Raw genomic sequence first — 18,008 nt, 5'->3', positions numbered from 1 at the left:
GTTCTATAAAAATAAAGAGCACTTTGTGATCTTCATTAACTATATAATTAACTGTTTTAAACAAAAAGATGTTCTAATTCAGTTAGCTTATATTTTTATTAAAATTGCAAGAGTAATGTTTTTAATGAATACATTTGAGTAGTTTATAAATTAAAGAGTTTAAGCCTTCAAAGATCAATTTTAAAAGTACTTCTTAGGTGTGTCTTTGAAATTCTTTGTTAGTTTACAATATATGTATTATTTTTCATGATTTTCTCCATGTATTTGCTTGCTTTTCCAAGCAGAAGTTGTTAATTAGCTCAAAAGTGCAAAGTCTTTCTAAATATTCCATCTGTTTCCCCTTAAGCCATTTTTACTGAGTAGAGTGCAACTAAGCAACTGCTTATCTGTATTTATTATTTGAGAAATTTCAAAAGAAAAAAAAAAACCTGCCCATTTTTCACTTGAAGTTACTGTTGTCTCACCATTCCTGTTACCGTTCAACTAGGAACATGGCATCCCTACTAAGACTATTTAAATGACCCAACTAACAGAGTATCCCTTATACAATGATTAAAGCAGTTTCTTGACCTTTTGTGTGACACATAATGTTAAAATATCCTTTTAAATTATGCCAGGTACTATATTCTCAAGGACTTGTACAGTGTTTGAACCGTCATATTAAAGAGAAAGTATGTTAATTTAAAATGACAGGAACTGAACCATTCTGAAGGGAGAGGGAAAGGACATGAGCATGCACTGAACCTTTGTCCCTGAAGCATTACTATAGGTTTTGAAACATTAATTAATTTAAAGCACATGCTGCTGAATCGGTACCTGCCAGAAATCCTGATCAGAAGATGAGGAAAAGAAAAAAATTGACATTGTTTGATTATATGAATAAAAACTCCCAAATTAAATATATATATCACAAGATACTGTAACATATAAAGGACAAATTATGATCTGTAATAAAAACACTGAACACTTGGAAACAGGAAATGAGAAATACATAGAAATGTTTTACATATTATCTGCTAGGTACAGTAAGACAAAACAAGACAAAACCCCCAATAACCCAATTCCTAACCTCCTCAAAATAAAAACATACAATTACAGAAAAACTTCATATTACTATATAAAGAGAACACATGAATAATTACCTGTTTCTTAAAGAAAAGGAAAAGCAAACATTTAACTTTTTTTCATGGGTAGTCAAACCATTTCTTTAATTAAGGTTTCCTATGATGTCTCACTATCATTTCATGATATACTATTTTTTAACTTCATGGCAAATTTGTTGCTTTACCACCCATATTTAACATACAGGCAACAAAATTCAGATGACTTTAGAGGATTAATAACTACTCTAAGGAAGAGTTCAGAATGACTATTTAGAAACAAGTCTCTTGCAAAATTATGCTGCACTAAATAAAGTATTATTCACATTAGTAATAAAAAGCGAGCCATCATGAAAGCTGGCATTTGACGAAGCAGTTTAGGTTAGCTAATTTAGCTGGATTCCCCTGTAAAAAAACTTTCAAATATCAAATGCTTTTAAAGATTTTTTTTCAACAAATAACTACACTGGCTGTAAAATAAAACTTGACCTGAACTTACCATATTTCTGAAACCAAGCTTTGTAGCATGATAAAAGTTCTTGATTGAAAAATATGCTATCAGCAATTTACAAGCCTAAGGCTAGGACTGATATGACAGAAGCCCAAAGGATTTTACAGCACTGGGGTGAGATGAAACAGTGTGAACACAGGACAGCTCAGATACGAGAAATCAAACCAGAGGTCTCTCTTCAGTTCACGGACTAGCTATTTAATCTTGGCAAACTGCTCATTACAAAGATAGCACAAGAAGATTTTTATAGCTGATTTAACTGGGAAGGAAAGAACAACAAAAAGAGCAATTACAAAGAGGGTATGCTTTTCTGTAGCATTTCATACAAACCAAGAAAGATGATAATATACATGATAACAGGTAACTCCTTTCATAAATTGAGTAAAGGGCTCAAAGTCATTCAAAATAGCTGTCATTTGTAGAGCCAGAGACTTTGCCTATTGTCCTGATTTTATAGTTACAGAAGATAACTGACGCTCAGAGAGGTTAAGTGGCCTCTTGCCCAAAGTTATCCATCAAGTATGTGGCAGAGTCCATACATATCTGAATATAGGACTGCCTATGTCCAAAGTCACACTCTCTTCATCCTGTGCTATAACACAGTAAGCAGCACAGCAATCCATAATTTTGTATTTTTCATATTCAATTCAGCATACTTATAACATCTACTAATCACTTACATGTAGCTGTCAAATACTGAGATGTTCAAATTGGAAATCCCTTGTGAAATATTTCAGACACCAAAACCAGATTTTCTGAGGGGTGTAGTGTGTACAAAAGAACTAAAATTACTACCTTGTAAGAATAGAGAAAAATGAGAAAATAGTTTTAAAATAATTTAAAGAATTTGGGTGGGAAAGAAGGAAGATGAAAAAATCTGAGACTAAAAATAAAACAGAAAATTACAATAGGTGTCAAAGGATTTTTCTGAAATGCTGATTTCACTTTGGTAACGTAATTACATTTTAAACTTTTGCTCGTCTTACTATGAGTAGCTCCATTCAAATGATGCTACATTTAACATACACCCAATCAACATTTGAAAGAGTAAGTAGTTGGTAACGAAATAATACTCTACTACCTTGATTACAATGAGCCAGGATACAATTTTCTAAATATAGATGACAGTGTTCACTTTAAGAGTGATGGCTTCAATCAAAAAAAAAAAAAGGACACAGCATTTTTCAAAATGCCAATTGATGTTCATGGCATATGAGAAAACAATGGAGTAAATAACAGTGAAGTTAAAATTCTAATTTCTAAATTCAGGTATTAAAATTTGTATATCTCATGTTCTCTTTCTTTAAAATGAAATACTATGTGGTTTCTCAGGTTAATATTGGCTTCCAGCTATACTTTATCAAAGCAGAAAAAATTAACGTCAACACTCTTAGCAAAAACAAAGTGAAACACCAAGTTGTTTTTTGCACAAATAGCATTGTTAGTGAAACGAAAGTTTAACAAGAGAAATTCTATTTACAAATAGATCATATAGACCGACAGCTCAGATACATGAAAGGTGGTATCAAGATGGTGAACACTGGAGCCAGACTACCAATTTGGAATCTTGTCTCTACCACTTCCTAATTGTATGATCTTAGGTCAAAAAATAAAAAAGTTAAGTTACTTAATTTTTATGTACTTTAGTTTCTTATTTGTAAAATGATAAGAATAGTAAGCTATCTAAAAGAGTGGCTGTGTGGATCAGAGCTATGTGTAAGCATTTAGAACAGTGCTTGGCACATAATACTCAAAAAACTCCAACTGTTCTTTTTCATATTATTATTAGTAGTAGCAGTAGTAGTAATTCCTTCAAGAGACAAATAGAGTCAAGCATTTTTCATTTAGAGATTTTACTTTCAACTGGAAAAATAAGCTACTGACAACCAATGACTAAGTATGTTAATAAGGTTTTTTTTTAAAGGGCTAAATTATCACCCTTAAAATAATATGTAACTATGAAATATTTGTGGAGAACTTCAGGTTTCAAAGAATTGAAATACTCTATGTATCCTCTTGAAATCTTTACACTTATAGAATTTTTTTTTTATTGAAGTAAAGTTGATGTACAATATTTTATTAGTTTCACATGTGAAATACGATTCAATATTTTTATAGGTTATACTCCATTCAGGGTTATTTAAAAAAAAAGGCTATATTTCCCTGCTGTTAAACTTTTTTTAAGGCAAGAACTTTCCTATTATAAAAGAAAGAGAACACAAGTGATATGTGTGTATCATTTTAATACTAATTAAAATGAAATGATACTAATACACATTTCATTTTAATACTATGCTCTAAAGATGATACTGATGGGGCAAATGGAAACTTGGATCCAAAAAAAATGGAGCAAAAGCAATAAAATTCTATCCATATATTCATATTTATCAATGAAAAATCTGGATATGAATTCACCAAGAATTTAGAATCAACTGGTTTCAAGTCTCTGGAAACAAACAAACAAAAAAAGAGCGAGAGAAAGATGTGCCTAATTAATTAGCAATGCAGAATTCATAAGAACATCAAACCTGCTATATAAATTTAAGCAAAATTAAAGCAACTCATATGAATGTGAAGATTTGCTAAACTCTGTCCCAGGAGAACTGCAGTCCCTCTCTCCTAATTTACATTGCCTTGATCTGTAATACATTTCACTCTTAGAAGACAGGAAATCTCTTATATAATTTACAATACTTATCAAGTAGTCATATTATACTTGACCTTATTTCAACTCATTTTATCTGTGATATGAAGTAAATAATCACAATTCAAATAAAGCATTAAGAGTATTATATGACAAGATAAAATGTGCCCACACTACCCTAGGGGAACACAGACTTTCCCCTAAAGGGAATGGCATATTAAAGTTCATTTATCAATATTTTTAAAAGAACTTTTACCTAGAAAACAACTAAAAGCATTTGGCTAAGTATTTTCTTTTTTAAGTTTTGGCCATACTTTTATTGCTTTCATCTTAATGTGGACACATTTCATTTTAATTTGATGTAAAATGTTCTCCTGTTTCATGTAAACAAATACTCTTGTAGATATTATAAAGGAGATGGAAATAAAACACATGTTAATTCTTTCTTCCAAATTAGGAGAGATTCTAAGGGGACTGTAATCACAATAATGAAAAAACTCATTTCAGGGGCATGTTTTCTGAGATGTTCATGGAGAGGTTGAGGGAAAAGGGAACTTGCAGGGAGGAAAAGAATAAAAAATTTATTTTCTAAAGAAGAAATACATGGTGTAATGATAATGATGGACAATTAGTTTCAATAGGCAATCTGTTATTACTTTAAAAAGAGTATGAATTTTAAAGCTTTTAAAAGAGAGAAGAGAACTGATGGGGTCAGTCCCCTGGAATACTGGTATTATTTGCTTAAGGAACAATTTTTTACCTAGACCACACAGTTTTCTACTGTAACTTATAAAAAAAAAGGTAGTGTTTGAGATGAAGGTTGTCTATTATATGCAACAGGAACAGAAAATATATAATATAATTTCTGTCTGTGGTATGCCAAGGAAAAAAAGGAGTGTGAGAAACAGAAAAATTAAGGGTGTAAACCACTTGAGATAAACCATACCAACAAAGCACAGCAACTAAGTGATCAAATGAATGAATATTTGACGATTATGTAAAATAGACTCCACTTAGAAACTATACTTTGTTTTATAGACCAATAATTGGATGATAAAAATTAAACCCAGAAGAAATACAGTTTTCATTAAAGAAATAATCCAAAATTCATGAAATGACTGCATTAACAAGTCATAAGGAGAAATGCATGGATATTGTAGGGGGAGAGTGCATTTAAAAAAAATCTATGACATTTTACATTAAAACAAAAGTCAGACCATATTTTGTATTACCGTCTGTATAACAGTGCTAATACTCTATTTATAATGATTTTCAAGTATTCTCTAATAGAAAATGTGAACTTTTTCAAGCTGTAAAGTTTTTAAACTTTTAAACCTAATTCTGAATATTTTAAAAAATATCACTTATGTACAAAATACATTCTTAAAACCAAAGGCCACTGACTAGCTTCTTTATACAAGGCCTGTGTTAGATAGTTTTGAAATGAATAAATGATGCAAGTGCCAATAAAATGTACTGCATGACTTTTCTACAAAGGAAATTGCTAAGATCCTTAGAGTAAGGGATGAGTGTACATTAACATAAGGTAGTGATGGGGTCTGGAAAAAGATCCTCCCCCAAATTCAAAAGCTACTTAATCAAACTCAGTTTCACTGATGATCAGTTGAAACAGGAATGTTTCATTTACTTCTCGGGAATTTTCTAGTCAAAAAGAACAGGAGAAAAGATGACAAGTATCAAAGTAAAAAATCAATTATTTATCATTATCAGTTGGGCCATTCTTTTCTACTTTGTATCTGAGAAAACATCCCAGGAAAATGATATTACTCTACATTTGTTCTTGCTTTCAATGACAAAAAGGCAAAAGTGCAACTCAATTAGAAGGCAATAAAATAAGCTAATATTTCTTACTGGTCAAATGATGGGTTTAATTAAAGGTGTGCTGAATGTTAAAACAATAGGGGAATGAGAGGATGGGATTAAATATTTCTCTAAGCAGTTCATAACATCTTCCAAGTTCAAAAAGAGAGAAAGAAAGAAAAAATTACCCATTTAAAAATCAAAGTTTGAAAGGAAATTCCTCGAGCGTGTTAACTTTGTACTAAATTTCTAACCATCTTGCATAAAATTTACTATAATTACCACATAAATCTGTTTTTTCAATAGGAAATTATCTTAGGATTTATATATACTCTGGAAACTACTATGTAAGAATTAAGATTTTCTGACTGAGAGAACAAAAAAGTCATGAAGACTCAAAGGAAAATAAAATCAAGAATTGAATAAGCACTGACTCTTATAGCTATCAAGTGAAAGACTTCATACTTGGCAAAAATTTCTGGAAAAACTACTAAAGTGATTAAACACTGAATGAAATCTATACTCTTCATTATGTAAGATTTAAAAACAGTATAGAAACTTCTTTCTTAGACTTCATATGAAATAAAAGACAATTCATAAAGACATAAACTAGAGGTGAACTCAGTTTAAGAATCTTATTTAGGAAGCATAACCTTCATTTCAAAATAAAACTGTAATAATATATTTGATGGAAGTCAATACAGGATTTAAATGAAGAACCTGGCAAAGGAATTAAACATGATGAGGTGGATGAAAGGGACCCCTCTTTGCTAGGGGATGAGCTAACTGGCCACTGGCTCACTGGCTCAGTTCCACACCTCCTAACCTAAGTATCCCATTCCTCTGTCCTTTCAGAGCCTGTTCCCCTAAAGGAAGTCAACATATGCCTGGCTTTCATACAAGTCATGCTTTCAAACAGGATATACTGATATCCTTAAATCTTGCCTTTCCTACTTTGATTTCAGAATGTTATGCTTCAGTGCATAAAAATTTCCAACTATAATCTGTTAAGATTGCCTTCCAAACATAGAAGCACTGCCATTTTTGTCTCCATAGCAAGATGGGTACATAAATACTTTAATGTTTTATTGCATTTTACTCTATCTTATAATGAATGGAAAACAAAAAAATGCAAATAAGGCGCTATATTAGCATCTTAATGAGTCATACCTCCAAGAAATATGTGATTGACTAGTTGATTCTTTCCAAGTCATCAAACATTTACTGGTTACCTCCTATGTGCCAGGCATACTCTGGACTCTGAGTGACATAAAGACAGATAAGACAGGCCTGATCTGCCAGAGACTTTGAAATCAGAATCTGACATCAGTGTCTGTACTAACGCCTTACATGAATATGGTATTTTATCATACATAAAGCAGAGAGACCAAGGATCAGAGAGAAGATGTGGCAGCCTCAAAGCATAGCCAGGACTCTGAACTTGGGTCCCCTAGTATCTAAATGCCCTTCCTTTTTGATCATTCTTTCTTATAGAATATGTGACTTTAAAAAGAGGATACCCATAGATGGAGGCACTGTGCCACCTGAAAAGAAATGGTAATTTTTAGGCTGGAAGCCTTGGCTGAGATCTCTCAACTCTTAAGGCAGCCACTCGTTCTTTCCACATGTGCAAAAGACCTCAGCACTTATATTTTCACCTTACCAGTACATGTGGTTTTGCATAATGATGCAGGATTGTCACATTCCTGCAAGATCAGTTTCTACTAAGCCTGGTTTCTACCCATCTAGACCCTTGTTTGTAATCCTGCCTTTTTCAGCCACTTGATGATTTTCCTTTTGATTTCCTTCTCTTTAAGTTTTATAGAGCCACCTCGGGCTTGCTCTTCTTCCTGCTGAGCTTTCTTCCTCCTCTTTAAAATTGAACTTTTACTTTTCTTTATGACCCTGTGTAATATTTTCTTTTTCTTTTTGGAGAATTCCGCCTGAAAGGGAAAGACATGTTTAACCGACTGCTTTGAGATAATAAAATTGAAAGTTTCATTTTTTATACTTAAGAATGATTTATTATATGATTTATTCAGGCATCAACTAAAGAATTCAAAGTAAGTATAATGCAAATTTATATGCATATTTGATGGTGGTCTTCATAATTGTTATAAAAGAAAAGTACTAGTAAGGACTTCTGTAATTTTCTAGTTAGGATTATTGCCATAGACTCACAAAGGATGGGTGTTTTTATAAGAAAAGCAAATGTAATATTGGGAGGCTTGTTCACCTTTACAATGGCGATCGAATTAAAACTCAAACGTCAACATACACTGAATTAGCCCTTAATATATACAGCAGACAACCCATGAGTATTACCTTATATGGAAAAACACAGAAGAACTTTCTGCTTGATTCTTTCTGTAGAAGCATCTGCAGGCACTTACAGGCCTCCCAACCTAAGCAACATGCTTTTTTGATAAGATAAACAGGTATTCAGAAATTTCTCACGAATTATTCTAGAGGAACTTGGAAATCTTAGTAAACAACAGGATATACAGTTCAGGAGTGTCAGAGTTCACTCACCTTTCCATCAAAGCGCTTTATTGTAAATTGATCCAGACCCAAGTCTGTAAAAGAGAAAAAAAACAATACTTAGTCACTGATTGTAACTTGAGTAAAACATGAAATGACAGCTCTTAGTTTTGTTTCTAGTCATTCAATTAAATGTACTAGGTGGTTTAATCACAACATTATTCAAACGCCACAGAAATAAAAATTGTGCCCCACTTTCAGACTCAAAGTGTCATCGCTAAAAGATATCAATCTTTCATTTTACATATGAGAATGTGAAGCTCTGCGAGGATAAAGAGGGTAAAAATTCATGTGCAAACCTATTTAACAGTAGAACCAAACTAGGACACTGGGCTCTTCTCAGGTGTGTTCTTTACATTCCATCAAAATGATATATTACCTCTAAATAAGATGAGTGATATTAGTTTAATCTGAATGCATAATAATTTTTTGTATGAAGTTAAAGAGAGAAGAGTTTAGTATCAGAAGACATTTTGCAACACACCTGAACAGATACAAATAGACCATCTTAATGGTGGGTTAAATAATAAATTTAAAGTTGGGAATCCAGGGGAGGGTATAGTTCAAGTGGTAGCTTAGCATGCACAAGGTCCTGGGTTCAATCCCGAGTACTGCCTTCAAAAATAAATAAGTAAACCTAATTATCTCCACCAGACCAAAATATAAATTAAAGTAAATAAATGTCACACACACACACACACACAAGAAAGAAAAATGTCAAAAAAAAAAAATTGGGAATCCCTAGCATTGTAAAATCCTAAGCACTGTGAAAGATAAAAGCAAATATATTAAGTGCTCTTGAGGGCTGGGATTTTTTGTCTCTGCCTACTGCTTCATCCCAGCACTTGGAATACTGCTTCAATGAATTCATAAAAAAAACCTGAATGAGTAAGATACAATCCCTGCCTTGAAGAGTCATAATTTAGTTAGAAAGATATATGCATATAATAAGTAGTATTACAGGGCTGCACACAATTAGTTCAATAAGAGGGTGCTGTGGGAGTTTCTAAAGTGGAGAAATCAGTTCGCAATTATACTTATTTTTCTTGAGTAATTACTCAGTTTTTTCCTTTCAGTTCTCACTTTATTCATGCTAGTCCAGGCCCTCTCATAATGCCCACAGTATTACAATGATTGGATTATCACTGCTCCCAGAGGAAGCTTTTTATATTTCTACTTCCACACATTTGGTTACACAGTCTCCTTATCTAAAAAGTGCTTCACCTTCTGGAAGTCTGCCCTGAACAAAACGAACTATTGACTGCAAAAGAAAGATAAATCAGGAAAAAGAAGGAAACTTTAAAAACAAATCTAATTTGAAACCTCACATACATTCACAAAGATATCACAGTCTTCAAGGCAGAACATGCGTCTATGATAAAAGAACAGAGAACAAGAAAGAGTTGTAGACAAAACTATGATTGCCTATCTCCCCCTATTTCTTAATATACTGTCAAAAGATTAGGAAAAGGTTATCTTCCAGGACCACTGCCTAAAAGACAACAGAATGGAAAATATAAAACATGAGAGAATTATAGAAAAACAGAGACTCAATACAAGGTCTGATGCCATACAAGACCTTTTCTCATTCAGAAATAGAGGAAATAATCCAAAAAGGATTGCAGAAAATTTCTCAGAGTTGAAGAGTGACACAAATTAAAAGGGCTTATTTAAGCAAAATGAACAAAACCTACTTTAACTCAGTGTATGCTTGTGAAATTTCAGAATACCAAGAACAGAGTTACCAGAAGAAAACCTTTCTAATTTTTTACAAAGGAATGACAATCAGACTACGATCAGATATCTCATGAGTAAAACTTGGTACATCAACTAAGAGAAATATATGCTTACTAATTAGAGCAGTACTTTCCAACAGAAATATAATGTGAACAATAAATGTAAGCCACATGCATAATTAAATTTTTTCTAACAGCCATCTTTAGAGCAGTAAAAAAAAAAAGGTAAATTTTAATAATATATTTTATTTAACTGAGTATATCCAAAATAGCATTATTTAAACATGTAATCAATATAAAACTTATTGAGATATTTTACATTTTTTTTTATACTAAGTTTCCAAAATCTGGTGTATACTTTACAATCATAATATACCTCAATTCAGACTAGCCACATTTCAAGTTATTAGGGTCAAATCCCAAAGAACTCAAAAGTTAACTTAAAAATTTTTAAACTGATTGTATCTGTGACATAGCTGGGAGGGTGGAGAAGTTGGAACAGATTTGTGTTTTTCATTGAATTCTCTTCACTATAGTTTGGAAAATATTTTACTATGTGCATTTGCCAAAAAAACTGAAAGAAGGAGAGGCATGTAAGGACAGCTTGGCACATAGTGAGAATTCCTGTCATTTATAAGCAAATACAGACACAAAGTAGGCCAAGAGAGTCATAATTTCAAGCTGGAAGAAATGACTATTTTATCTTATTATATTTAGATGTCTTTACCTGTCAAATTAAGTAGATGGTTGGATTGGATCAGTTCTTAATGCAGTTAGAGGTGGAGTGTGGGAAATGTGGATGGATGAAATAATTCATGCTATCCTCACTCACTACTCCTCTTGAGATTCTAATAGACCCAGTTATTGAGGGGAGAGAGAATATGGAGAATGAAAGGAGACAAAACACCATGTGTAGTTTGAATATGTAATCAGATGACTCCCCTCTCATTTCTTCACCTTCATTCTTTGGGAAAACCCTGGATGTATGCTGTTTTCCCTAGCTAGCGAGGGTACTTGCTATAATCCTAGACTTCTCTTCAAAGAACTTTTACAGTCATTTAATGCTAATAGGAGTGATTTAAACACTAACTTCCCCTTTTCATTAATGAGAAAGCTGATACTCAGAAGGATTAAATGACTGTTTCTGATTTTAATTATAGCGGTTGCCTATCTTCTTGAGTCCACACCAACAGTAATGTAAATGTGCAGAAAATACTGTAAGAACAGTTTCAGTTTAAGCTTCAGAGTGAACATTTAACAGAAGACTTGTTTTAAAGATTACAGCAACTCATTCTGACAAAAGACAAAAGTGAAACTGAATCAAATATATCATTTCAATATGTATAATTAGAGTTTAGGTAAATGGAAACTCTATATAATTTTACTGAAGAAGTCACAGCTATCTCTCAAAAATTTAGAGATTCATTTTTTCAGTTTAATATTAGGCTTTATCCTAAAAATTACCCTAAAATTTTATTAAAATAATTAATTTTAGCTAATGTAAGCCAGCAAAAGAAAGTATAGTTCATCAGACACAAGAGATACATTTAAAAAAAATCAAACAGCTGAAAACCAAAGGCAAAGAAAAAACTGTTTGAAGCAGCCAGCTTAAAGTGCTAAAAGGAAAGAACTCCAACCTAGAATTCTTTATTTAGTGAAAATATTCTTCAAGAATGAAGATAAAAAAAAAATATTCTCAGATGAAAAAAATCTTAAGAGAATTCATCACCAGTAGATGTTCTATCTTTCAAGGAGGAAGGAAATGACACCAGAGGGAAATATGGAATTTAAGGAATAAAGAAAGAGTCACAGAAATTGTTACTATCTGTATATATATAACTGACTATTTTCTCTTCTTAAGTTCTTTATGTATGACGGTTGAAATTAAAACTTAAAACAATGACTGGCAGAGCATTCAACATATGTATATGTAACATATATGACACTCTACCATAAACTGGGGAGAAACCTTTATCGTGCTTAGATATCTATATTCCACTTGAAGCAGCAAAATATAAATTCTCAGTAAATGAAGAAAAGTTAACTGTGTACATTATAATCCCTACAGCAACCACTAAATTAAAGATATACAAAGAAATATAGTCAACCCCTCTCCAAATCAATTAAAATGAAATATTAAAAATCTTCAAAGAATCTGAAAATAAGGCACGGAAAGGGTAAAAGAGAAACATAAAAAAGGAAAACATAATAAAATGGATACCTAAATCCAAACATACCAATAATTACATTAAATATAAATCATCTAAACATCAATTAAAAGGTAGAAACTGTGATATTGAATAAAAAACAAGATCCAACTATATGTTGGCCATAAGAAACCCATCTGAAATACAACGATTATAGGTAGGTTAAAGTAACACGATGGAAAAAGATGTATCAGGAAAAGTGAATTAAAAAAAAGTGGCTACATAAATATCAGACTATATGGACTTCAGAGCAAAAAAGTATTAAGCAATGATAAAGAGGGCCAATTTTATAATGATAAGAGGGTCAATTCACCAAGAAGACAAAACAGAATAATCTGAGGTATGTACACACCTAATAAGAGAGTTTCAATATATTTGAAGCAAAAACTGATGGATCTGAAAGGATAAATAAACAAATCCACAAATAAAGTCGGAGATTAACACATTTCTCTCAGTAATTGACAGAGAAAGTAGACAGAAAATCAGTAAGGATATGGAAGACAGATCTGTAGTTGCCTGGGATTTGGAGGGTAGGAAAAAGTGGGAAGAAAGGATTACAAATGGGTATGAAGAAATTCTAGGGAGTAATGAATATGTTAATTATATTGACTGTGCTGATGCTTTCACTAGTATATATATGCAATTAGTATATCAAAACTCATCAAACACTTTAAGTATGTGCTGTTTATTCTATGTTAATTATACCTCAAATAAAGTAGTTAAAAAGGACAGTACAAACTACCAAGGAGAAGGCTGATATGTATGAAATCAGTAGCAACTTCTGTATATTAAAAAATTACCATAAACAAAATTAAAAGATGGGCCACAGACTAGGAAAAGATACCTGCAATATATGACAGATTTCAATAGAAAAAACATATAATACTTTAATGAACCCCAAAGAAATCAAATAGAAAAGTGAGTAGAGAAGATAAATAAGCATTTCATAGACATGACAATGTGAATAGTCAATAAATATTCAGAGATGATAAGCTTTACTAGTTGCAAGTGAAACGCAAAACAAAACCACAAAGATATAATTCACTCCCATCAGATTGCTAAAAATTTAAGTCTGACAATACCATGTCTTAGCAGGAATGCAGAGGAGGAAACTCATACATTCTTGGAGAAAATGTGAACTATTATATCTACTCTGGATACGGCAATGTTTAGCAAATTTGAAAAGGAACGTACCCTATGGGCCACCAAGTCCAACTTCCAGGTATGTATGTTGAAAATAACTTCTTGCATATGGAAGAATGTTCACTGCAGTATGGTCTGCAATAGTAAAATCACTGCCATATTAGATTTTTTCTCCTCAAATAGTCACTTCCTCTTCCTTGACCTCCATGGAAAATCCTCTAACTTTGGGCTTAGGCATGTGATTTGCTTTGGCCAATGGGATATTAACAATTATAACATGAACAGATCCTTAAAATGAACTTCTGAAGTTGACTTGCTTTCTTGCACCTCTGCCAACACTATGAGAAGACTATTTCCTAGACAGCCCTTTGGTCTAAAAAGTCATGAGAAACACATAGAACAGACTGACAGATCTGACAAAATCATGAAGCAGAGCTGACCTAGCCTAGATCAGCCAAACCTTAGCCTATCTACAAAGCAAGGCAAGTTGAGATCAGCAGAGCACACCTCATGTGACCTGCGGATGCATAAGCTAAATAAATACTTGTTGTTTTATGCCACTGACATTTTATACAATTGTTTGTTACACAGCAACAGCTGACTGATAAAATTGGCAATGGTCATCTACGTGAACATGGGTGAATTAAGTACTGGCTTATTTACATAAGTTTATACAACTGATATACATAGCTATAAAGCAGAAAATAAGAGAACAACAGCTATCTGTATCAATAAACATATAAACATACACAGAATATTAAACATAAAAAAAGCATGAGAAATGAAGCAGCTAGAAAAAGCTAGGTTATGCTGCAGTAAGAACTTTAAGATCTCAGTGGCTACAACAAAGAAGGTTTTAAACAGTGTTCATGCTACCTATCTATCATACTGGCTGTAGCGCTACTTCACATGGTATTAAATCTGGGGCCCAGACTGATGGGGCAGCAATCTCTACTGGAACATGGCAGAAGTAAAAGAGAACATAGTAAACCACAAACTGAGTCTTAAAGCTTTTGCTTGAACATACTGCGTAAAATTTCTGCTAGCGTTTCTTTGGTCAGAGGAAATTACATAGCTAGGTCCAATGCCAATGCTGGGAGATGAATATAATCACCCCCTGGATGGATATATGTGAATGTTATAGTCGTCAATAAGAATGGTAAGCACCAAATTAGGGAAGGTGGTTACCTCTAAGAAGAAAGGGAGTGAAATGAGTTTTCAGAGTGATGCATGGGGTTTTCAACCATAACTGTAAGGTTTTATTTTCAAAATAATTAAAAATGAAAATCTGAAATGAACATGGGTAAATACTAAAATTCAAGAAAATCAAGTAATGGCTACAAAAATATTCTCTATTATTTTCTTTATTCTCTGTATATTTGGAAAAAAAATTCTAAGTCCAATTTAATACCTATTTATAAGTTGGTTCCATTTCAGGGATAAAATATAAAGGAGAAGGAGGACAGAAGGAGGACAGGAGAGGAATGGACTTCTGAGACTGACTTGCCTTCTTGTACCTCTGTCATCACTGTAAGATGAATATATGCTGGGTAGTGCCTAGCACTTTATTCACAAGAGTTTTAGGAGCTCTGTGTCAGGAACCAGAAGCAGAGATCGATATATATGTTTCTTATTATTCCACAAGGAGTCAGCAAATGTTTTTTCTGTAAAAGGCCAGATAGTAAATATTATAGGCTTCGTAGGCCACATATAGCCTCTATTGCAACTTCTCAACTCTGCTGTTGTAGCACAGACACTGCCGTGAACAACACATAATGAATGAGAGTGGATGTGTTCCAATAAACCTCCTTCTACGGACTCTGAACTTTGAGTTTCATAGAATTTTCAGGTGTCACAAAATATTCCTCTTTTGATTTTTTTTAAGTGTAAAAAACATTCTCTGCTCATGGGCCATGTAGAAACAGGGAGTTCATTGTCGCTGACCAACATCTACTCTCCGCTCAGCATCACAGCAGGAAACTAATATAAAAAGTAGAAGACTAGGTCTTTGTACTGAAGGAACTTCTCTTTTGGGGGAGAAAACATTAGCACAAAAATGTTTCAAAAATATGTTCACTGTATATACTTTCATATCTTTCTTATTACTAATTATAGCCCCTTCATTTCTTAAAGTAGTAATTTCCGTATTTCCTGTAAGGCCAGTCCAGTGACGATAAAGTCCTTTAGCTTTTGCTTGTCTGGAAAACTATTTCTCTCTCCTTCAATTCTGAAAGACAATTTTGCTGGTAAAGTATTCTTGCTTGGCATTTTTTTTTTCTTTCAGTACTTTGAATATACCATGCCACTCCCTTCTGGCTTGCAAAGTTTCTGCTGATAGCCTTATGCAGGTTCCCTTGTATGTAATAAGTTGTTTGTCTCTTGCTTCTTGCAAGGAGTCTCTTCTTGTCTTTAACTTTTAACACTTAAGTTATAATGTGTCTTGGTATGGGTCTCTTTGGGTTCATCTTACTGGAATTTTCCAGGCTCCTGGTTCTGGGGAAGTTTTCAAATGCTATTTCTTCAAGTAAGTTTTCTGCCCCTTTATATTTTCTCCTTCTAGAACCCCCATAACATGATTCTTGGTCTGTTGATACTGTCCCATAAGTCCCTTAAGCTACTGTCACACTTTTCATTCTTTTTTCTTTTTGCTGCTCTGATTAGATAAGTTCACTGATCCTTTATTCCACTTCATCTAGTCTGCTGTTGAACCCTTCTACTGTATTTTTCAGTTCAGTTATTGTGTTGCTCAGCTCTGTAGCTTCTATTTGGTACTTTATTATATATTCCATCTCTTTGTTGAAATTCTCACTTTATTCATACACTGTTCTCCTGAGCTTGCTGAGCATTTATATGATTATTTTGAACTCTTTATCAAGTAAGTCACTTATCTCCATTTCATTTAGGTCTTTTTCTGAGGTTTTCTTTTGTCTGGAACATAGTCCTTATTTTTTCATTTTCCTTGACTGAGTTGCCATCTGTGCCTCAGAGAAAATAGCCACCTCTCCCTCTTCCCTCTTAGTCTTGAAGGAGTAGCTTTGTGGAGAAGCTGAACCTTATCCTTCAACTCTCCCCTAGCTCTTGATTGTCCTGCAAGCATTTGTGATTGCTCAAGCAGCTTACTTTATTCTTAGAGGCTCACAGTAACTGTGCCAAGACCTGTCAGCACCCCAAAGGGGAGGATCTCAGTTAGCACCTAGATTCAAGCTGACTTGAAGCCAGACCCTCAGGCAGCACTTTTTAAAGTATGCAAATGTACTTCTTTCAGGGGAAGACTGGGAAATGAGTGTTTGTTCGATTCCTCTACACTGAGCCCTGGGGTGAAAGCCAGTTAAGAACTGTTACTTTTGTTTGCTACCACTTGTTGAACCCATGAACACAAGCCCCACTGGTCAACAGAGTCAAGCAATCAAGGGATGTGTCTTCTGGGTGGCAGCCACAAAACCTGGGGAGCCAGATATGTACACCAGCTCCTTTTTCAGAGACACCAGCAACCTGGGGCAGGGCAGAGGGAGCACAAAGATGGTGCCTGCTGGCCTCCCCAGTCTCTGGAGAGGATTATGGTCAGATCATAGATGTGCATTTAATTAGAAGCCTGTCCCTCAGCCCACAGTTATGAAGATAAGTCAATAATCCTCTTTAACAGAAAGACTGGGGTGTGTTTCACGCTGGTTATCTGTGCTGTGCCCTGGGAGTGGGTTAACTGGTTGAGAATTGCTTCTCCATTTGTTAGAGTCCTATGGCACCCGAGAATATAAGCTCTACTGGCCACCAGAGCCTGGTGATGAACGTATGTGTCCTGGGTGCCAGCTGCAAAAATCAGGACACCAGACATGTACACAAGCTCCCTTTTGGAAGAGATATCAGTGACCTGGAGCGAGGCAAAGGGAGATGCAAAGATGGCTCCCACTGGCCTCTGCAGCCTTTGGAGAGTATTTCAGCAGGCCTCCAGATATGTGTTAAACCAGCTGAAGCTGAAGGTTCAAGGCAAGCAAATAAGCCTCTTTCACAGAAAGAATGGAGGTATGTTTTAGTCTGTGGTCTCTGCACTGTGCCCTGATGATGGTAGCCAATCAAGAACTGTTTTCTCTGTTACAGTTCTATGGAACATAAACCCTGCTGCCTACCAGAGGCAGGCGATCAAAGTGTGTTTCTTGGGCAGCTGCTGCAAAAACCAGGGCACTAGCCATGTGCACAAGCTCCTTTCAAGGAAATACTGGAGACCTGGAGTGAGGCACAGGGAGAATGCAAAGATGGAGCCAGCCAGGCTCTGTCTTTGGAGGATATTTCAGTAGGCCCCTAGATGTG

The 18,008-nt window shown here is 34.0% G+C and overlaps 1 protein-coding gene across 1 annotated transcript in view; it reads right to left on the bottom strand.

Moving 5' to 3' along the window:
- The window catches only part of MICU1 (mitochondrial calcium uptake 1), a 156,695-nt gene that overhangs the window by 114,173 nt on the left and 24,514 nt on the right, over positions 1–18,008 (bottom strand). The window contains 2 exon segments of the mRNA XM_014556251.2: positions 817–828; positions 8,609–8,652. Coding sequence (XP_014411737.1) covers positions 817–828; positions 8,609–8,652 — 56 coding nt within the window.

The sequence above is a fragment of the Camelus ferus genome, chromosome 29 (assembly GCF_009834535.1).
Source record: "Camelus ferus isolate YT-003-E chromosome 29, BCGSAC_Cfer_1.0, whole genome shotgun sequence".
Classification (NCBI taxonomy): Eukaryota; Metazoa; Chordata; class Mammalia; order Artiodactyla; family Camelidae; genus Camelus; species Camelus ferus.
Note: the sequence above shows the minus strand (reverse complement) of the source record. Positions and strands in the feature narration are given on the sequence as shown.